We start from the raw sequence: 23,022 nt of genomic DNA, 5'->3' as shown, positions 1-23,022 counted from the left end.
TTCCTTAAAAGTTTCACGTTCCTTTGAGTTGGACTGCAGTTCTAATCTGAGGCAATAGAAATTGTAGTTGCACAGTCAGTTTGGTTCTGTGGTCATGTAACTGTTGGACTCATGAACAATATGTCATGCCATGTAAACGCAGATATTTTTGTTGTGACAAATCAATGCTGTTTGGAGCAGTCATAATCAAACATAACATTGTTTACGGGGCTGTGGTGCTGAAAATCTTTGTTTTTTGCTCTAAAATGTGTTAAATTGTTCCGTGGACCCACAAATTGACTATTTAGGCCCATTGTTCACACTGGTAAGAAGCTCTCTGGCCTGGAATTGTTTCTGGCCTGGCCTGCCACACAGAGTGGAGCAGAGATTTTGAAGAGTTCACTCTCTGTGGTTTCAAGTATCTAAAAATAGCGTTTTTTTTATTCTTGAGTGGCCAGCATAGTCTCTCTGCTAGTCTGTGATCTTTTGCCAGGACTCATGTAATGCTCCTTAATGCGCCCATAAATCAAGTTCCCTCAGCCAAAGCACACAAGAATGTAAAGAATTCAATGCAGCTTCCATCTATTTTCCCTCTACTCCTTTTCAAGTCTATCTATAGCCGCATTTTGTCTCTGGATGCTTAAGAAAGATTTTTCTCTGTCTACAGCTGATTTCCATTGAATTAATTACATATTGAATTAAATGATGGATTTAGAAATAGGGTAGACCATTATGCTCCGCTCCTCATCCAGGCCTTTGTTGATACACTGATATCTTTCCTGAATTGCCCTTTTGTACTTGGTAGTAGTTGTTTCCACATGGGTCCATTTCACCCATGCACTTTGCCAAGTCAGCTTCATGTACTATCAGTAAAGAGCTATCTCATACATTGACTCTATAGAGAGTCTTTTTTCAGTGATATGGAAATTTTCTTCTCTCTCCCAACACATAAGATTGAGAATATCACATATAATTATTTCCTTATAATGTTACATATTGTATTTGACACTTGTAGTCTAGTGATTTACTTTCAGACTGTCTTTGTGATTTTGGCTACAGTGGACAATTTGTGAAACTGCGTGGAAACCTCCTGGAATAGGCTACCATAGCTACTCCACATCACTAAACACACCATTTGCCAGCTAGTTTGGAATATGAAAAGCAAACAAGAAAAACATCAAGCAGTCCTTGTGATGCTTTTAAGACAGAAAGCGTCTTTTTTCAAAGCTTAATTTCTTCTCTTTTTGTTTTTCTTAAATATTTTAGTTACAAGCTAGTTTGCTCACGTTATTGATGTGCAACAGTGAGAGGCACACAATCGAGTCTGTATTCCCATCAGCTTCAAGGGGCCAATGGGAGGCCAACTCCTACTTTGCATAGCGAACACTGGCTCGTGGTGATGGATGGTAATTCTCTTCATTTGAACAGACACAGGCACACAAACCCTCGCTTCTCTGGTGAGCAAAATCAAAGATACTGAAAAGAAGGCATTTAACGAAAAATCCGGATGGATATAATTCCAGAAAAAAATACTTCGACCGTAATTTTACATTCTCGAGAATGAAACGACACGAACCAGTTGTTTGAATATTTGACGAACCACAAAATCAGTTGTGTTTTGTTATTGCAGAAATGTATTTCTTGCACACCGCCCGCCAATACTGATAATTTCCTTGGCGTTATCGATATATTTTCAGTGACAAAATAAATCGCTCATTATTTTCTCTGATGGAATGAAATTACCGAGCTGATTGGGATGTGGCAATAATTAATCGGGTAATTTGAAAATCAAATAAAGTTGATACTTCTGCAGAGGGGAAATTTGCTATCCTTGGTTCAGCTTATAGGGTGACACAAGATGACACACTAATTAAACATTATTAATCAAAATGAATCATCGCTTACTCTCCCACGCGCCACGCACTCACACAAGTTAACTTGTCGACGAAAGCCTTACAATAAACGTTGCAATACTTGAGAAATACGAAAATGTCTGTTGAAGGAAGATGTAACCCAAACCTGCTTGTCCCAGCGTGTTCTGCTGCAATTCGCTCACTGAATAATAGTGTGTTCGGAGGGGGCTACGAAGAGCCCACTGGCAGTGGGCCTGTCATTGGGCCCAGCGGGTTGAAAGCTTGTGTGGTAAGACTGCAAGAGAAAACGCCTTGTCTAAATGATTAATGACGCGAGAGCGTGAGGGGGGTGGGGGTGAATATTTGTAAAGATTACATTGTAGGACTACAAAATACAGAAAATTATTTGAAAGTACGGTCAAAAGAATAAATTCCAAATATAGAAGTCTGCCAGTATTTGGCAGGGGTTTGTAACTGCCTGAAAAGTTAATTGTTAAAATAATAACCCTTACATTAACCCTGCAGACAATAATTATTTTGGGAAAATTATAGCCCCATATTTCATACACTCTAAGAAGGAATAAAGAAAAAGACAGCGCTGTCAGCATCTGTAATTTGTTGCACTTTTATTTGCCACTTTTTAGGTACAAACTGTTCATGCAATTTACCAAATGTCACACAACACATACATGATGAAAGTATGGAGCATGGATTTTCAAATGACCAAATCAATAAGCTAAATCTAATATTTCAGTCTCCTATATATGCCTAATACAATGTTGTTAGTACAATATTACAAAGACATTCTGCTTTATTTAACTATTATTACTACATAGTTCCCTGGCAGTTGAGAAAGCTAAACTATGTATAAATCAGAGCCAATTACATGTACGATGTGTTTCAGTGCACACTTATACTAACGTCTCTGTGATGATTTTCTTGTTCAGACAGTGAACGTGAAAGAAAACAAAGAGGCTGAAAACACAAGATTTGAGAATGGAACTGAACTGTGACACCTCATTTGATTTGACTGTTTTTCCTGACTGTCAGGTTTGGTGTGTAAAGTATGATTGATTGCACTGTATGACTGATTGTATGATTAAATAACACTCAAAATAAACATATCAGTGATGCTTCAGGGCTAACTAAAAGTACACAAAAAGATAGTTATGTCAGATATAGCTGGGGAATATTTGTATTACTTCAAATAAAAAAAAGAATTATGAACATCATTCATTTATTAAACTTGCTTCACATCAAGTAATCTTGTTGAGCCATAGTCAAGAGAAGATTTTTTTAGTAGTTTTAAATTCTTGGTCATAATTTTTCATAAATGGCACATTCATGTTGTGCACTTTAAGGATAATCACTGAGCAAAATCATGAGGACATTTGTTGATGATTCAGCACTCAAAGTTATAAATCTACTCTTCATATTTCAGTTTCTGAATTCCAGAGATGAACTCTGAGGGGCTGGGTTTAGATCCATGGACAATCAGTCCAGAGAAATAAATCTTAGTCTGCAGAGAGAAACTTGCAGCTTATTCACAGAGAAAACCCTCCCACCATTGCAATACACTGTCTGATAACGTATAACCCTCCCCTGGCTGCTTGCCCATCAAAATGAACTTGGGTATGTAGTTAGAATAAGTTTATTTTTCTCTGGATATCACTGCTTCACAGCAACAAATCTTGATCTCTTGAAAGACCAGCAAGTTAGGGAGGTTAGTCTCGACAGATGAGGGAGAATGCTTGGGCAAAATATTAGAAAGAGTTACAGCTAAAGGAGTGACTTACAGAAAGATGTAGGCATGTTTTTACAGAGACTGGGCCCTTGCACTCTCACAAGTGTGAGAATGTGGGGGCTGCCAGTAAGCATCTCTGACCTTCATTTTGTAAGTGAAAATTACTGCTGGAGACTGATATTGTCTCGACAATCCCTGGCTGTGACTGTGAACCACCAGTGTTGTCCAAAGTGGTGCAGTCCCCAGCAACTGACATATCTATGTTGGTTAGCAGGAGCATGTTTCTAGTGGTAAATCTGTTGGATGTGGACTCATCATAACTGCTGTGTAAAGTGGTGTTGGTGCCCATTGGATGTGGCTGATAGAAGGAGTAGACGTTTGAATGGGCTGTAACGTTTGCCATGAAGACGTTTCTGCTGGAGCTGTGAGAGGACAGTGACACGTGATCAGAGCTCTGACGTGACCATTCGATCAAAGCTCCCCCCCTGTGATCTTTCTTGAATTTCATTCGACGATTCTGGAACCAGATTTTAATCTGGCGGTCAGAGAGCTTCAGCAGTGAAGCCATCTCCAGTCGCCGTGGGCGACACAGGTAAGCGCTGAAGTGGAACTCTTTCTCCAGTTCCAGCAGCTGGGAGGTGGTGAAAGCTGCACGAGCACGCCTAATCCCAGTGCACCTGCCATTCTTCCCTCTCTCTGGAAAACTACCCTCACCTGTGCTACAGGCTGATTCACCTGGAAACAAATACATGTGCACAGCCAGTTTAAAAATACACTTTGGAAGGAATGAGGTGTACTGGTCATATGAGACACTTACTGTTAGGAGGTTATGTCTACTACATCACAGATACTTTAAAATCACTTCAAACACTGCCACAGGGTGTTTTTGTGTCAGTTCAAAATGAGAAATAAAACTGTGTCTGGTTTATGAAAATATTCTGCCAGTGGACTCATATGATGAAAAGGTAATAGTTACAATATTGAAAGGAAAATAATAAAGATCTGGAACAGGATTTATTTTAAGTGAAAGTTAACTCAGAAGCAGTAATGAGAAAGTATTGTTGTTATTCTTCTCTGTGATTGTAATATTTAAAGTGCATTTTCCTGGGAGATGCTAACCTTGGGTGGACCACTTCTCCAGAATATAAGGTTTTAGATCTAGTTTAAACTGCTTGTAGAGCTTGGCGACTGAGCGCCTGTTTTGAAAATAGAATAATTTTGTGGAATAAAATTAGGTTGAAGGATTAGGCGAGGAATCTTCAGAGAGTTACTGTATATATACCTTGTACTTGACTGCGGTGTATGCAGGTACTGATATCCATAACATATATTCGCATTAGGTTCTTATATGCAAAAAAGACAGAATAATTAAAATAATTTCATTCTTCTAAAAAAACACAAAAAGTAATCTTTGAAAAAGAGACACTACCACAAATCATAATATAATATATCATATATATATATATATTTATATATGTTTCAGAAATTTTTAATAAGTATGCTTTTAATTATATCAGTGGGTTACAAAATTGAGGCTTTCCAGTTCTACTTAATTGCCTGTCTCATGTTGTAATCTTAAACCATACATCCAAACACGCTGCTTTGCCATACATTTTCTGTAGAGGGCACTGAGAGGCAAATTTCTCTCATGCAGTCTGTCATTTCTCGGTGAGTTTCCGTTAGGATATGATCCTGAAATACGCCTCGGTACTCATTCATGTTACTGACGTCGGGTTTTAGTTACAGGACGGTTACATTGCTGCTGTGAAGCAATGCTTTGAGACTTGAAAAAGGACTAAGTTTTTTCAGTGGCTGTAAGGTGATGTGCTCAAATGTAATAAAAAGCGCTTGTACCTAACACACATTATCAAGAGTTGTCAAATATGCCCCCTCTATTAAATGAAACTTATTGTCCTGTGTCTTTTACAGGCTTAATTTACGATCTGAAACAAATCTTGCATGCCATTGGTTTTAACGATTTGCTTATAAAACTTAAAGTGCTTATACGATAAGCCCGACTGTCATCAATGTATATTTGAATAAAATGACTTCAATGCGCAAATTGTAGCCCAACTTAACGAGTGTTCTGAAACTGGTGGAGAGAGTACGTAGCAAATCACCTCGTCCCAAACGAATACACTGCTGGGTTTTTAATGATCGATTCAAATGGAGAGTGGCCACGTCGTTCATGGGCATGTGCAACAGAAATTAAATTGTATTTATTTGTGCCTGCACAGTAAAGTTCTGAGGAGTTCCAATGAAATGCCTGACCTGATCGGAGAAAGTTGTTCGCTGCCTGTTTGGCGGTCGTCTGAGTGTCTCTCATCCATGGGAACTGCTCCGCCGAGGGTCTGAGTGTGGTGAAGCTGCTATTTTGACTTTCGCCTGAAGTTTTTGCCAAGCCAAGACTTCTATCCATTGGGTTCAAAGCGTCCCAGAATGGACGAATCTCATTGGTAGTGCCTCTGACATCAGCAGAAGGGTTGATGGTTTGCTGGATGAAACCGCGTTCACTTAGGTCCCTGATATGGGTTCCATTGTGCCCCGTGCTGCGCTTGGGATTGGTGCCAGGGTTGGTTGCAAGAGTACTATCCTGCAGATGAGAGGAAAATAAGTGTTGGTCCATGGAACGAAAACACAGTTGATTAAAGTATGTTTCCTGTAGAATGTCAACATCAACGGAGATTTCGTGAAGTGAGACCTGCATATTCAACTGCCCTGTTCCTGCTATCATAAATAGAATTATTAATGGCTTTACTAGAGACAAATTACGAACACTTAGATGTCATTACATACCTGGCAAAGTGAACAAACATCGAGGTCACGTGGGTTCCTTCTGCAGTGAACATGCGCAGTGCAAAACGCTTGGTTTGAACAGTGTCCGAGAACAACTTATTACTGAAGGGGGATCCTTTTCCATAATGATAAGAACTGGAGTGCATGACCTATAAGAACCAAAAAAAACCCCAAAAAACAAAAAAACAAAATCAATTACATCATGATCCTAGAGAGGAGTTACTGATGAAAATGGGAAAGAGAGAGAGAGAGAGTGAGAGAGGAAGGGACATTGAGAGAAGTGTCTGCGTGCATCATTGGAACCAAACTCATTTTATTGCTCATCAGCGTCATAAAATACTCAATTATTTTTCTTCAAAATACCGAAACGTCGGAAACTTGAACTATCAGCTACCGTTTAAACGGTCTTATGGTAGGTGTTTTCAATTGACCGAACTGTGTTGCTGATATACTGGGAAATATTCGTGCTATTGAGCATCTATCCCATTAAAACTATGATAATGGGTATAGAAACTGTAAATGGAACTAACGTCTTGTTCTATTTTTAGCAGATTTTCATTTAAATTTTAATCCTTATTACAACATGCTATAAATTAAACATGCATCCATTTGAATTTCTTGTATCATAATTGCCTTACCGTATTCCTTTTTGGAAATGAAACAACGTTTTATACCTCAGACTCAACATATTTATATTTCAGCGTTTATGAGTTGTGGGTGCAACACTTGGTAGTTTCCAAGCTGGGAGTTCTAGCGCGCTAAAAGGCACAGTTTGGATTTATTTACCTCAAAGTAAGCGACATTATCAGAATCGATGGGAGTGGTCAAACAAAGGGTTTTTGACAATCATTGCCGCAAGAGACAATGAACATCAACAAAAGAAACATGCTCTCATATCACAAAATCAAAATATAATTTTCTGTTACAATTTCTTTCTGTGAATGTGGCGAAAAGTTTTAGGCTGCCATCTGTTTATTTATGAAACTGACCCATTTTTGGACGGTGTTTCTACTGAAAGTGACAGACTACTTAAAACAATGCAATGCATTGACGAACAAAGAAAGCCAGGGAGAGAGTCAGAAAGAGGGAGACAAGACAGAGACAGAGACAGACAGAAAGAGAGAGAGTGAGAGTGAGAGAGTCTAAATATTGGAATAAAATTCATTATGCCATAATGACTTTTACACTAACATGTTATAATCTGTAATCTGTGTCTATTGTAATCGACCAGTTCCATGCTTGAGTGAAAAACAAATGCTTTAAAATAAAGTTCCTCTGAAAGTGGCGTTTTCTGACGTCACACATCCTTGGATTGAGCCTTGGACTGCTGACACAACTGGGTAAAATGTCACAGTCACATATTAGGGTTTCACATTCACAAAATCAATTGCATGAATGTTTATTATTTCATGTAATAGAACTGACATTTCATGATGAACAAATAAGTGTGTTTACCATAAAGGTATGCATCTAATTGTAAATCAAACACCTCAATTAGTGTAATTTAATCTAAAATTGCATTCAAAAATTCGTTTAAATGATGTTGATACAGGCACAAAGAACTGTTGATGGACCGCGCAAAGAGACTTGAATACGAAGATGAACCAGTCAGTTTGCCCCTCTCGCCCATATAGATTAATTTGTTTAATTGTAATGGATTCTTGTCAGTATTGCAGCTTTAACGAATTTTAAGGACGCTAAACCGACAAAATAGACAGAGTTGCAGTTGACGTCAGAGCAGGCTACTTCTCTGGGTAAGTCTCAAAGTAACTTAGACTACTGTAGTGAAATGATTCACGTCTATGGCACCCAAGAACGTCAGAGCATTAGTCTGAACAAGACACCTATTACAGACGTTGAGAGTCTCTCGGTATTGCATGTTATACACAGTGTCAACTTGCCATTTTTTGGCAGATTCTTCAACTTCATTACCAAGAGCCTGGTAGTCATGTGAAGTCGAACAGAACGTTGAATAATCGGTCTCACGGTTGAGTTACAATCCATTCACCAGATGATTACAGTATGAAGTGTACGTAAATGGTTGATTTAATCTGGAACGTGTATGCTACAGTTTCTCGAGTCAAAATATAAGAGCATATTCTTAAAGAGTTTATTAAAGAGAAATACCAGAGGAGACGTCGCGCCCTTATCCTCTTCAATGAAAACTTCCAAATCACTCTTGTTTTAAGGACGATTTATTATTTAGACTTCAGTGAATTGCTGCCACAAAGCCTGTCAAATAGAGGCATTCACTATGCATATTGCAAGTCCGGTTTCAGCCTCGCTGCAGTGCTATTAACATGAAATATTACCGCGCTCCACTGTGTACTGAATGCTAGTGTATTCACTCAATAACCGCAGATGAATTAGCGTCCGAACAAACGGTGAACCCCACATGACGCTGATTTGGTATTGGAGAACACTTTCACATTATTTTATAAAATATTTTCTTACTAGTCGGTTTTAAGTCATAACCGTATTGGAATTTAACATTCTGATCACCCAAAAATTGCAGGAATTCCATCCAAACGTGAATATCGTAAATGTGGTTACATTAATAGGCCATCAAGTATATAGACGTCATTGGTGTGTTGATAGACAGGTATCGGTACTACCTGTACTAGAGGGTCATGTTAAAGCCAAGTGGAACTGAATGTCTTGGTCGTTAGGACAGTCTGTCACTTATGGTCGCATTCTTTTTAAGTATAAATAAACCTTCAGCCTTACATTAACAAATTAAATTACATTTGATCCGTTGTTTAATACAGTCAATCTAGCACTATCGCTGAATTTGAAAGGGAATCTTTGATGTCGCCCACTAGCTCAGCAGGACCATAACTCAGTGCCTCAGCCAGTATACCACAATTCTCCGTGAACTCTGTTTGAACCATGGCGCTGGCAATAAATCATTTTTCTTTCTCTCACAAAGGCGCGCCGGTTGCTCTGGGTGTCAACCCTTTTATAATTCCTCCTTACCTTCTGCGCTCTTGTGGTTGCTGACACAAACAGCTGCGTAAAACATCGATAAAAACTCACGCATAAACCGTGCTTATAGAGGATGAGGCTCAGTGCAAAGAATGAGATAATGAGACATTAAGAATGAGAAAAAGGACTAACAATAATATGGACACAAACAGACTCAGGACCTGAGCCCGAAACAACAGCTCATTACCATGCTTTCTTAAATATTCCATAGGTGTCTTTACATAATCTACACTCTAATCTATTAATACTGAGAAGATGATTAACAATTTGTCTTTCCGTGAAGTAATTTGTTAATGGCAATTTTGGAATACGTGGGTAACTGCCGCAGATATGATGATATTTAACATATAAAGTATGCAGTTCGCTGGTGGTTTAATTACAGAGGATGTTCAGAGGAACATGGCTTTTATGCACCTGTCGTGATCTTTATCCTCTTCATGCCTCCTAAACGCACTGTGTGAATTTTCCATTTTGTTGCTAAAGTGTTGTGGACCAGTCTCTTCAATAACACATTAGAAATCTGTTAATTTTCTTCGTGGACCAGAGTGGGAGGAGAAGAAGAGGGAGACAGTAAGACGATCTTAATGAGTGGAGAATGTTCTGGGTTATAAGCGATGCATACAAATAGACCTGTCTCCGAAGAGCCGAGGCAAAATGTATGGCCTTCGCATTTTGTCTTGCCCCAAACTATGCGTCCTTAATTGGAAGAGTCTTAAGTTTGCTGTTCATATCGTTAGGTAAAAGCTCATATTGACATTCTACATGAGGAGGACAAGGGCCTTTCCCTATAACCTTACACTAACCACTTCTCTCAAGTGCCCTTCCCCATTTGTATAGTCGAGTCATCAAAGACATCTGAGCTATATCCAGAATTATATGACTTCATTGGTATTCGACGTTTGAAATGTTATATTTTTGCATTTTTGTGAATGCTTCCACTGTCATAGCATGAAACGAAAAGGTGCACGATACATAGTCTCTTCTAGGCTATTCATTAACATTTTTATCTTGAATAACCTAAAAAATGTCAGTGAACCGCACGTATAACCTACCTCCAGAGAGATATCGAGATATCATCGCTACGATGAGACCGTGTAACTATCACAGAATACTAAACTAAGTGAAAGGCTGAGCACATTGCTTTCTTTCCATATTCTAAGTCTCTGTACTCTCCTTCACTGGGAGAGCTATTCTGAGAAATATCTGATATCTTCACAGTTTATGCAAACCTTTTAAGATAGCAATACACTATGTTGAAAGTTTGATTAATTTAAAGAAAACTGTTTTGTTAAAATGTTTTGCTATAATAGTTCTAAGTAACGATTGGTAACTAAACAGAGGATGTTAATGGTTCTGAATAAAGTCGGTATGAGATGCATGCTATAAACAAGAAATTTTTTACAGTTAGGTTTGCTACTTATGAATGGCTTTTTATGTTCTCGTGTAATTTGTCTCATTTCAAGATATCGAAAACAAGGAGTAAAAGGATTTGCGATAGGTTATGTTGTAACATTTATATTTACAACATGAACATCACGGTAGTAACGAGAAACACTAACTGGAGCAACGTGCAAGAAATATAATTTTTGCAGTAGTCGGGCCTAGAACTGTTATTGCAATCAAATTTACCCCCAAAAGATTCTTTTTCTCCATACACTGGTGTTTTCAGACACCAGACACTTAACTGTATGCAAGCGATGCTGAAATTAACATCCGTTATGAAGTCCTTGAGAGAAGGATCTGTCATGAAATTTATTAAATTGAAAAGCATCATTATCAGCAAACATCAATGAGGTACCATTATTTCCGTATTTTATATTTAAAAACGCTTTACGCGGCACTGATACGAATGATGGTGACTTTTACATCCTCGCACGTTACGAAAACGTTTATGTTTGACCCAACGCTTGTATGATTAAAACAGTATCATCTGCTCCAGCACGTCTCCTGACCTCTCAATTACCTCAAAAGCTTGAACACATCGCATGCACCCCGGCTGACACATTATCTTAAATACTGAGCTCTTCAACTTAAGACCTTTGTCTGGGAATTTTGCGGTTTCGCTCTCACTCCAACAGCTTATCTGAGTAACTCTATTTTAACAAATCACAGACCATACATTAAAATACTCATATCCTGTTTAACGAAAGGCATAAAGTTAAAGACAACACTGTGATTTTATCTTTCCATTAAGTTTTTTTTAAACCATATTCTAGATAATGACTTTAAACTATTTTGCTTGATTTTGTTATGAATCGTTTGACGTCATATCCACAAAATTTAGGAACAAACCCAATTACAAATAAATTCTCTGAGTAACATTTTTCCCCGAATATCCGATTACAGCTGTAACGATCATTGTGAACAACGACTTGTATTAAAGAGTTATATGTGTTAAAGAGTTTACTTAATGCTGAGATATTCTGTGGAAATCTTTGTTTGTTGAAGGCAAACTCAGACCAACTCAGGCACGAGAAGATTGTGTGTGTTTCCTCATTATAGATCCGTCTAGGTCTTAAAGACAAGGATACATGCTACGGGCTCTCTGTGATATTGATGAGTGTAGTAGTAGGAGGATTGTTTGACAGTTTAAGAGATTCCTTAATCTTGTACCAAACATGTCATGGGACCTGTAATGACCTCTGTGTGCTCAAACTATAGATGAGGCTACTGTCTGAAATATGATGTCGCCTGACTCACAGTGCCCACCTCTTCCACATTGCTCGACATTGTTCATTTTTTACACCAAAGAAAGACTGTGTGTGGTAAACAGAGAGAGGGAGAGAGAGAGAGAGAGAGAGAGAGAGAGAGAGAGAGAGAGAGAAAGAGGTATATATGCGAACGGTTACTGTACTGCTCCTTCACCAGTCCTTTCTGACAAAGCCTCATAGCTCTAAAATTTCCTAAGAGGGTCTCCATCCATGGAGATAGCCCATCATAGCCCAGTCTTAGTTGATTGGCTCTTTCTGGGCAGATGAATGAACACAGATCGGTATGGCTGTTCTTAAAAGATGTTGGGGCACAACCCCTGAATTTGTTAAAAAGAAAAAAAATCTTTGATGTAATCTACTGATTCATTAATTGCCTTGTCTTGTAGAACTATGCAACCATATCAGTATTAAACACTGCATAAACTTTTTAGATTTTGACTAAGGAAATGATTACACTAAATGTGGTGACACCACTAGGTCTAATACAGAGGTCAGAGTAAAGGCGTTGTGGGCCAGCAGATGAAAACAGGATGTGGACTGTCATGAAAAATCAGGAATGCATATAGATCAAACATAAATGCTCATACAGTCTTTTAATAAATCTCTCATGCTAGTCATACCCATAACCTCTTGAATGGGCCAATTGCCCTGTTTCACATAATTTAAATGCTCATCCAACAGAGTAAGAAGAAATTCATACATTTTCTATCATTTTGCAATAACTCCAAATAAGATTTTAACGAATAACACCAACCAGGACATTGTCCTTTGACTGAGAAAAAAAATACTTTGAAAAATATTGCATACCAGCAGAAAACAGCACTGTTTTCTGTGCTCTAGTACGGTATGTGATATTTTGCTTTTACCATTTTGAAACAATACATTGTTTTTCTGTGATTTGACAGCTATCCAGGAATAGTTTGGAAGGACAGTAGGTATAGTGTTGGGGACATTGTAAACATACAGGTAAAGGCCAAGAGCTCTTGATAAAGCTTATGGAGACCATTATGGTGGATTGATGTGAACTCACCCTGCTTGGGCACATTGTTCAACTCTGTTCAGACACTCACGCTTGCAAAATAAACACGCAGATCTTCACCTATGCTCATCTTGTAGGTAAACACTCATACATGCCTGGGCAAATATATGCAGCATCTGGTGCTTCGCAGTATTTGAGTAAGGCTCACAAACTTTATGACACACCCACCACTGGGCAATATGAGGTCTGCAGTGTCTCTGGAAAATAACAGGGTGACCTCTATTTCAACTCTGGGCCTTTATGCTGCTGCCACGGCTGCCTGTTTACACAGAGAGCCCCAAAACAATGCTCAGGCCCTGACACCCATCACCGCAAGCCAAACTGCTTTCACAGGGCACTCCACAAAGAAAGAGAAACTGCACATTTTCACATCGAAAATATTATTAAGTGGCTCGACAATATTGTAAGATAGAAATTAGGGTCGTATTGGTCCTACAGCTTTCTCATATTTTCGATTATATCATGAAAAATGCTATACACTGGGAAATGGGGTGTCATTTAGTTGAGAAAGGGTCAAACGAAGTCATTTGTTATTTATATATGCAATTTTGATTTACACACAGATAAGCGTATTTGTATGTTTGTGTGTGACATTACATTCAAACATTCACAGAAAGGAGAGAAACAGACAGTGAGTGAGTGAGTGAGAGAGAGAAAGAGAGAGAGAGTGAGAGAGGGATATTTGGTTGGTCTAAACCGTTTCCTTGTGTAGATCTGAAAGGCTTTATTATCTAGTCTATACTGTTGTGACAAGGAAAGACTTCCAAAACACCGTCAGTGAAAAAGGAATGTAACATCACTTTTTTAGGGGTCTGAAGTGCAAATATATTCAGCAATATCTCATTATCTATTTCTAATACATGAATTCAAGTCTTGACAGAAAGTTAACCAAGCTTAGATTATGTTTGGTTAGTTACTGCCGTAAGTTACTGCCATATTGAAATCATGACATGACGAGATATCGCCTCTGTAGCTTAAAAGAGCGTTTTTGTAAGCCTTGATCCAAGCGTGGATTGATTTCTTCCGTAAATCGTAAAACCCGTCCCTGTTTGTTTTAGGGCATTGCTTAGAGCGGTTACTGCTTGCAAGAAAAGTGGTCGTCTCCTAAATAGTTCAGAAAGTAGACGCAGTAAAACCGTGTGTGCCCGATGTCAAGGTAGAACGTCTTGTGACCTTCGTAACATCCGTCTTGTGACCTTCGTAACATCTAATTAATACAGCTGCGATTCTGTCCTCCCTGTCAGCTTGTCTCATCCACAGTCCCGCATTAGGAAAAAAGTCATATTACAGAATTAAAGCTCCCTTAATGCACGGCGACGTATAGTTTACAGTATTTCTTTACATTTGGAATTTAAACAAGGGTAAAATGGCGCAGTACCACCTAGCCTAATTATTTGCTTTACGCCTTGTGTTGTTTCATGAGCACAAGGGATACAGCGTTGGAAGTTACTTTGGATGATTTAAAATAATTTAATGTAATTTTTTAAATATGTCTTTTGTCACAGTTAACGTATGCATTTACAGAAAAAATGCGTAGGCTAAGCTCAGAGGAAATTCCACTACATTGTAACGTAATGCCACTGTCGCTACATTCCACATCTGCTTTTATGGTTTGTGGTTGAGCTAAGAATTATATTCAGTCCAACTCAAATTTTCCTCAACTGACCTAACTGACCTTTTGCTGGCACATAAATAAACAACTCGGAGGGGAATTTATGGACAGGTGTCAAAGATATCCTCTCCGTAATGTAGTCACTAAGTTGGATTTGTGAGGTCGACAAATCAGGCAGAACAGAATGCACACCGACTGCAAAAATATTTGTGAGTAACTTTCCTGAGAGTCGGCGGGGATATGAGATTCTGGACCACTAAGGCCAACTGACTTAATCAGACACACTCCACTGTAATGTTGGGTTTAATTGTATCAATAGCTACTATTTTGAAGATTTTGGTGAATCCTCACTCATCCACAGTCTAATCAAACCTGTGTTGTCCAGCTACAAAAACGTCTCCTTGACGGTGCAAAAGTCATAAATTTTGCTAATATAACAAATGAAGGCTAGATGATTAAAACAAAATGATTAAAACACTTTATAGCTCCACTTTAAAGCGCATACCGATATACCTGATATAGGGGCAGTGATAACTGTAATCACTTGAAACAGCCTGGCGAAGCATTTACGTTTTAGGAATGCAAAAGGTTTCATGAAACAGGAATCACAAATACGTGTAACCGAATTGATCTGACTGATGAAGTGCCAATAGTTACCAGACAGAAGTTGGTAAAAAAAATTAACCGAACACCAAAAATTATGAAGACAAACGCATAGTGTGCGACTAGAGCTTGTAGCAGCCTCAGTATCTTTGTGTGTTGCATCAAAGGTATCGAAAAGGCGAACGTTCCTGTCTGTCTATGCAGCACTGGATATGTTTAAGCAGTCACTATCAAAGTAGCCTATCTGTTTATCTGTTCTCTCTCCCTCTCCCTCTCTCTCTCTCTCTCTCTCTCTCTCTCTCTCTCTGTGTGTGTGTGTGTGTGTGCATGTGTGCATGTGCATGTGCATGTGCGCGCGGGTGCAACCGTGAATTTGAAAGAGAGAGGTAGTGAAACCCTGTATTTGCGAGGTTAAGATTAATATGTTTAATTTTATACCCAGGCTAAGTTTGTTGATGATCGGCTACTATTAACAAACACCAACACAACAGACGATCACATCATCGACATAAATCTTTGCTTAACCAGCCTCACACCTGTGTAACGTTAGCCACAGTCCAACTAGTCTACATATCGAGACTAGTAAGCAAGGATTTCAGATTGTCGAACAGCTGTGGGCCTATTTTAATTTCAAATGAAATATTTGTTTCATGTCATGCGCTCATTCTCATGTTAAGTAAAACGTTGATAAAGACAGTGAAATGATAATAGTTTATCGAAAATCTTTTAGTTTTTTTCATTCCTTAATATAGGGTTGCAGCTGACACCAGTGGTAACCTAAAAAGGAACATTTCATATACACTACAGTAATGACATCAGTCCTTTCCATCTTCTGTCCAAGCCACAAGTTACAGGCCTTCTGGGTGTTTTTTGGTAAAGTAAATGTCTAAATAACGAAAGTTAACAGATTTGCATATTAAAACTTTAAAAAAATAGGAAAGCAAGTGTTCGACTCAAACGCATAAAAAGAACTTTAAAGGAAAAAAAATGTAAATTACTTGGGAACACTTTTTTTCACTTTGGGACGAATTCTCTCTCCATTTTTCTGATTTTCCCAAACTGATTATTCAAGTATTTCGAACCAACATGGTAACTGTTACATATTTTGGATTGTTACCATAAGCCATTTTGTACATTTATATTGTAAAATACAGCCTATAAAACTTTTTTAAACAAATATACTGTTCAACAAATAAATAAAAAAAACCTTAATTGTCGCATGCGTTTTTCCTATATTGATATCTTACCCACAGTTTTTTTTTTGTACCCCAGAAGTTTTGCCACTATGTTCGAACTCCTTGGATGTTACGCGATGCTCCCAGAGGGCCAGAAAGGGGCACGGAATTGAAGAGATTTGCCCGATAGTTCACCGCTCCCCCGGGTCGTAGGGTAGAGCGACAAAAGAGCAACACAATTAGATGTCCTCTGTCCACTGGCACATAGAGATAGCCGAAAACACACAAAGAAAGCAATAGCACTGGCGGAGCTCAAGAGAACTTACGAAAGTGCATACAGAAGGTACACGTTGAGAGAGCCAGTTGGGTCATAGGGTGAGAAAGGTCGGCCAACCCGGCTGAAATGAAACTAATGGGATAGAAAATGTGCCCCCGAAGTGAACTCGGACATCTCGCAGTTCGCCTCAAACTTCAATAAAGTACCTTTTGAGCCGCGCGACACGGAGGCGACAGCACTTCGAAAGGGACTGCCAGGATGCAGCGATTTAGGCGTGCACATTAATTTCTCTCTGCTGTCCAGCCACATAATGGCTCTTGAATGCGACTATGAGCCTGCTCTTTTCACGCGCCTCTCCAAAGTCATGGCCAAGTAAGAACAATGATGTTTATGTGTGAGCTTTCCTTCAGCTGGATTAGAACACATCTTTGCCCAAAACATATTTCCATTTAGCGCTCATGTACAATATAGAATAGACTACCTGTACACAAGTTAATGAATTCAAGTACAACTGGCGAAAGCTGACGCACCTGATTAATGACTGAAAATACCTCTCTCTTTTGTGCCTCTCGGCCCCCACACAGTAAGCCATTGTATATTCTTCATTCAAGTCCGAAAAATGTACAATTTGTCAAACCTTTTTTTTTTTACATGCATCTGACATTTACTTATTTGTTACGACAGAAGTGAAAACATATAAATTTATTTAAATGTATTTAAAAGATTCTGGCTTAAGGTGCTGTGAACAACATAACTATAGCCGCACCCAAAGGCAGGATATTTTTTCAGACGATTTGCACGCAACCGTCCAAGTATCATTGTTTGTTCGTATATGTGTACTTCTTCAGACTGAGCGTAGTGAGCTGACACAGTACAGCAATGCATTTTGATCTGCTGTACATGACATACGGGCTGAAACATGAGGTGATGATGACGTCGCCTCGAAATAGTATCTAGCGCCAGATTTTAAAAGCCATACACCACAGCAAAGACATACATCTATCCAATAACTTTTGCAAAGAACATGTTTTTTAAACATTTGAAAACATGTGTAAGAATACCCCACTGATTTTAAATGACAGTTTAACTGAGGTTGATAAATGAACCAACACACTCTATTGTTCACAAAGTAACAGGTCAGGACAGATTTTACTGCACATGTATTATTTTACAAGGCCAAAATTCAGTTTTATTTGGTATGGCCGCAAATACTGTATGACGTTCGAAACACGTCTAATAGTGTTGTAACAGTAACAATTTTACTAAATATTTTTGCGTGGGACCACTGGAAGAATAGCCATCAATTTTACCATCGATGGTATCATTCATTTATGCTTCCAACAAAATATCACAGCAGCTGATATTCATCATTAGCATTACTTAGACCTATTTTCAACCAGTTTTTAATCAGACCATTCGTGCACATAAGGCAAATTTGCTATTGATTTGTTAGTACACGTAAATCATGCTGGCCTTGTGGAGTAACGCTAAACAACATCCACGTTATAAGTTGATCAATTTCAGAATTAATCATTGGTATATTCTCGTGTATTGAATACTATTTCAGCAAGTGATATGTAAGTTTCAGTACACTGGAAAAAAAATTAGGCAGATACAGGTGAGAAAGATGGAAAAGTCCAGTTTGTTAGATGCATGGTTAGTGTGTTGGTCAATAGACTGTATTAGTGCAAGGTTGAAATGAAATGGAAAGAGTATAGAATTGCACACAACGTTCTAGATTAGTGGCTTCAATTTTAAGAATCACTCGCTGCTTGGCTCCGACAATAACGAACCATGTCCTCTATAGTCAGATAAGGTCCCACGAAACGGACCGAATAACGTGGCAGGTTAAGGCGAAACCATGTGAAAGTGATGAGTTGTGCGTCGAGTGTACAACATACACAGCCACTTCTAATGGGGCACACAGGGTTGCTTTAGGCGAACTACATATGGGAGCCTATTTATCACACGACGGCTAATTTATTGGATTTACCTAACACACCTTCTTAAGATTATAGAGGATTTATTGAGACCAACGATGCCGATTTGGGTTGTAGATACATAGAGATTAGATTACACTTTATAGGCCTACCTCGTTAGACGCTGCATACCTTTTTTGTGTATTCACTCATTTCATATAAATTCAAAAATACAAATATTTGTTACTATAGCCTGCATATTACTTGATCTAGTTTTTACCCAACGTCTAATTTGGACCAGGTTCCAACTGCCCTCCTTCAGAATTAGGGTAATATAAAAAAGCGTATTACATTTAATAAGCATGGAAAATACTTGGCCTACATTGACCATTAATAAAATTCACCCAAACTGTGTGTAAAACTAATAGACACTCACTTTTTATTCGACCAATATGATTATCACAAATACACTAAACTCATTTTATTGCATCTCACAATAATCTGCTTTAAATAGCCTAAACACAACGCCATCACAAGAAAACTAAAGAATAATTTTAAGTCTTATGCTTCTCATATGACAGGAAAGTCACAGCATTGTTATTTTCAGATAAACAAATACGCTCAAATTCAGTGTTCTATCGATACCATCGATAGCATTTTTCATACACAATACAAAAAGAATGTCCCGAATCTTGAATGTGAAATAAATAGAGCATTGTGCATTTCGCCTTGGCATCTGGGCAAAGAGTGGCCCACACAGTAACATTTGAACATAATGAACCTGCATCACCCAAAGCACCTTTTCTTAAAAAATCTACTTGTTTTTCATTTTGGATCAATTAAACCCTGTATCGCGTAAAATAATGTATCGGGATTGGAATTCATCCATGCTATATAACATGCATTTTATATAACTGTGGACTTAAAAGGAAAACCTTTTAACGCACAAGATAGCTACGAAAACAAAATATATTATACTCTATAAATAATCAGTCATTTTGCTCTCCTTCCCTCCTTGAAATAGTTTTGTCTTATAACCTTGTGATATCCTCGCCACGCTCTGATCCGGAGAGTTCCTCGGAGACTGACATCGTGTTTGTAGCCGAAGCAGCCGCTACAATGCCGACTGATGAAGCTGTGTTGGACCCGGAGGATATGCCCGTAGAAGACGAGGATCTGACTTTGGTGTTGGGCAGCCTATGGTCTTTTTTCCACTTCATCCTGCGGTTCTGAAACCAAATTTTGATTTGCCTCTCGGAGAGAACCAGGGAATGCGCAATCTCGATACGTCTTCGCCGCGTTAAGTAGCGATTATAGTGGAATTCCTTCTCCAATTCTAAGACTTGCTGGCGCGTGTAAGCGGTTCTAGACCGCTTGGGTTCACCTCCATTGTAACCAGAGTTCACTGGAAAGGGAGAAGTAAAGGGAAAGGGAGAAAAGAAAGAGTAGCGAGGGAAGGAGTGGGTAAACAAGCGTGTCTTAAGCTAAGAAATGGTGGTTATGGGGCGTGATGGAAATGGCCACAATGTATTTTGTGTAAACTTACGAAACTTAAAGAAAATGAAGGTACATTCAAACTGAATTCCACACTGAATTATTTATGCAACCTTACGAAGCTGTTTTTTTCTCTGGTCCCACATCTCCCTCCCTCTCTCACACATACATAACAAGAGGAGCCACATGGCGATACGACTGCCCAGAGTATACCTCGGCTATAAAATTTATGGTGGGTGTAATTACCAACGCCGAGTCGTAAATCCGCCTCAATTGTGCCATTTCAAAGGCTCCTATCCTATCGTAGAAGGGGCTGGCGTGGAGATGGGGTAAAAAGGAGTGAGTCAGGCGGAGAGAGAGAGAGTTAGGATGGAAAGAGAGCAGTGCAGTGCAGAAAGAAACACACACAAGTTGCCTACCCGTGCTGACGTGAATTTTCTTCATCCAGGGGTACACTACTGGCTGTTTGGCAGAGACTGTGCTGTTGGGGTGTTCCGGGGTGGCTTGATTGCAGGCGGTGGACGCTGTCGGTGGGGTGGCGGGAGACAGGGGTAACTGTGGGGGCTCACATGGGGCTGATTGCCCCTTTCCTCCAAGCAGGTGCCCCGAATGAGGTAGTCCATGCCCTCTCTGAGAGTCGGGCTCGGGGATGCTTGCACAGTTATATTGGCGCTCCTGGTAGCTCGCCCGCGGAGGGTACAACTCCTGGTGATGATGCTGATAGCCACTGTCCCTTGCACGGCTATAGTATTCGGGGCTATGGTCAGGGATGTAGCTGTTTTGCGAATATTCCTCGCATGGAGGAAATTTCGGATCGATGTAGTTAGAGTCCATCAAATACGAGCTCATGATCATTAATTTCTGGAGTGGAAAATAATTTTTCTAGCTTTGTCGTTTTTCTGCTCCATAAAGCCCTCCTACTAGCGAGCAACCCTGTAAAGTTACTTTTACCACGTGATACAGCGGCCCAATGGCAGGGGGTGAGGTAAACACATCCCCGGATAAGGAACCAAAAGCTTATTCCAAACATACCTTCACTTTACCGCCATTGTATATGAATTCATTTTCTCTGTCTCTCCCTCTCTTTCTCTCTCTCTCTCTCTCCCATTATGCACAGACAGGCCGCGCAGGTTATGTCAAGCCCCCACATTTGGAATTCCATGACTTTAGCCAATAGGCTAATGAAATGACGCATCCATTATAAAAATCCATCCCAAACTTACACACTGTGCCAAAGTTGTAAAAGTGGGTGCTTACCATGTCTTTAAAAGTCAGTTTCCATTTACCTATGGTCTTAAATAATCAAATACATTATTATTAGTAGCAGTAGTAGTAGTATTCGTAGTATCATTAGTCGTAGTAGGCTATTAGTATTAGTATTAATATTATTCGTAGTAGCAGCGGAGGTATGACTTTAACCATCTGTCATTCCTGTTTCCACAAAGTATTACTGCGATCTGAAGTTAACTTTTTTCTTTCGTCGTCTGTCATCACAGTATAGTAAAGATGACAATTAGTGTTGTCATTTATAGTTTGTGTGTTAGTTGTGCACGCCAGAGATTTAAGTGGTTTGGGCTCTTGAGTTTTATTGGGCCATAAAAGCACTAAATCAGCTCCCTTTCACGTCCTATCTGATCACATGTTTCCGGTTCTGCAACGTATGTTTCTCTTCAACTCTCTTCTCACACTCATGATCCATGGCTGTCTCCACACTTCTTCGTTATTACCGGCGATAGATAGCATTCTTCAGTCAAGCGAGTGCACGAGCATTCGTAGTAGTAGTAGTATTCGTAGTATCATCCTCCGCTGCATTCGTGCACTCACATCCGTATAAATAAATGGGAGTGACGCTGAGCGAAACAGTGGGCTACTTCTGCGGCTTTTAAGTCGTCCATGTATTCCTGTAGAGACGTATTTGTGATTGTTTGCTTTTCACACAAATTCGGTTCTACAGGGTACATATAGACAACTACTGAGAGAGGCTCGTCTTCAGCTGCGAAGAGGGATTAAAAGATCCAAGATAAGGGGACCAGATAGAGGCACCGGTCTCTTACTAACGCAAAAACCCTTCAGTAAAATCCAGATTAAGTGACTCTTTTTTTTTCTTTTTGGAGATGCCCAGCTGCTCTTTGAAAGTCGGAGTAACCCAGTCGAAGTAACCCCTTTGAAATGGATGCAACAATATTTCAAGGATAGAAATAATATACGTTCTTTCATCAAAATTTCATTCAAACCATTAAAACGTTAGAAAAATTCTTGCATTTATTATTCACATATATTTTTGTCGTACGTATTCATAATATTGTAATCTATTATGTGGTCCTTTTTCAATGACATACAAATGAATATGGAAACACACTACGGCCGTTCATCAGCTACTGAAAATCCCACGTTAATCCGATCTTTTTCCATGTGAGATCACAACACGAGTCTCAACGAAAGTTTTAAAGTTTCAGACTCCACGAAATACCAAGTCCTACCTGGGCACATCTGATGTTCCGCCAGTTAGAGATATTGCTATAGGCCCAAACAGTCAAAGGAAGCATTTCGGTTTCTTTTCAGTGTGTTCCACTTTGGCCTCCATTTTTTGCACAAGTCTCAGTAGTGTATTTACACGACTTTAAAATAAACACCCGTCATATTACATCACTACACAAAGAGACAAAATTCAAAACGGAAGAGAGATCACTGTCCAAATAGCAATTTATATATGTGCTTTTAAACACGAATGAGGATTTTTTTTTACCATCAAGTTCTATCGCAAGCGCAATGTTGCCTCCACATTAATATTCCGCCAGAAACACGCTATGCACAAAGAGGGCGCGTGACAGCACG

The 23,022-nt window shown here is 39.1% G+C and overlaps 1 protein-coding gene across 2 annotated transcripts; it reads right to left on the bottom strand.

Moving 5' to 3' along the window:
• Positions 1–19,724: 19,724 nt before the first annotated feature.
• Positions 19,725–21,048, bottom strand: hoxc4a (homeobox C4a). 2 transcript variants are annotated; one of them, XM_030767399.1, is made up of 3 exons: positions 20,607–21,042; positions 19,821–20,098; positions 19,725–19,751 (listed from the first exon to the last, which is right to left on the bottom strand). In XM_030767399.1, the coding sequence occupies exons 1-3, from the start codon at positions 21,040–21,042 to the stop codon at positions 19,725–19,727; spliced, it is 741 nt and encodes a 246-aa protein (XP_030623259.1). The 2 variants fall into 2 exon arrangements, with proteins under 2 accessions (XP_030623259.1, XP_030623261.1); XM_030767401.1 differs by having other exon boundaries at positions 19,725–20,098; positions 20,607–21,048.
• Between the last annotated feature and the right edge of the window lie 1,974 nt (positions 21,049–23,022).

Source organism: Chanos chanos, chromosome 3 (assembly GCF_902362185.1).
Source record: "Chanos chanos chromosome 3, fChaCha1.1, whole genome shotgun sequence".
NCBI classification, from domain to species: Eukaryota; Metazoa; Chordata; class Actinopteri; order Gonorynchiformes; family Chanidae; genus Chanos; species Chanos chanos.
Note: the sequence above shows the minus strand (reverse complement) of the source record. Positions and strands in the feature narration are given on the sequence as shown.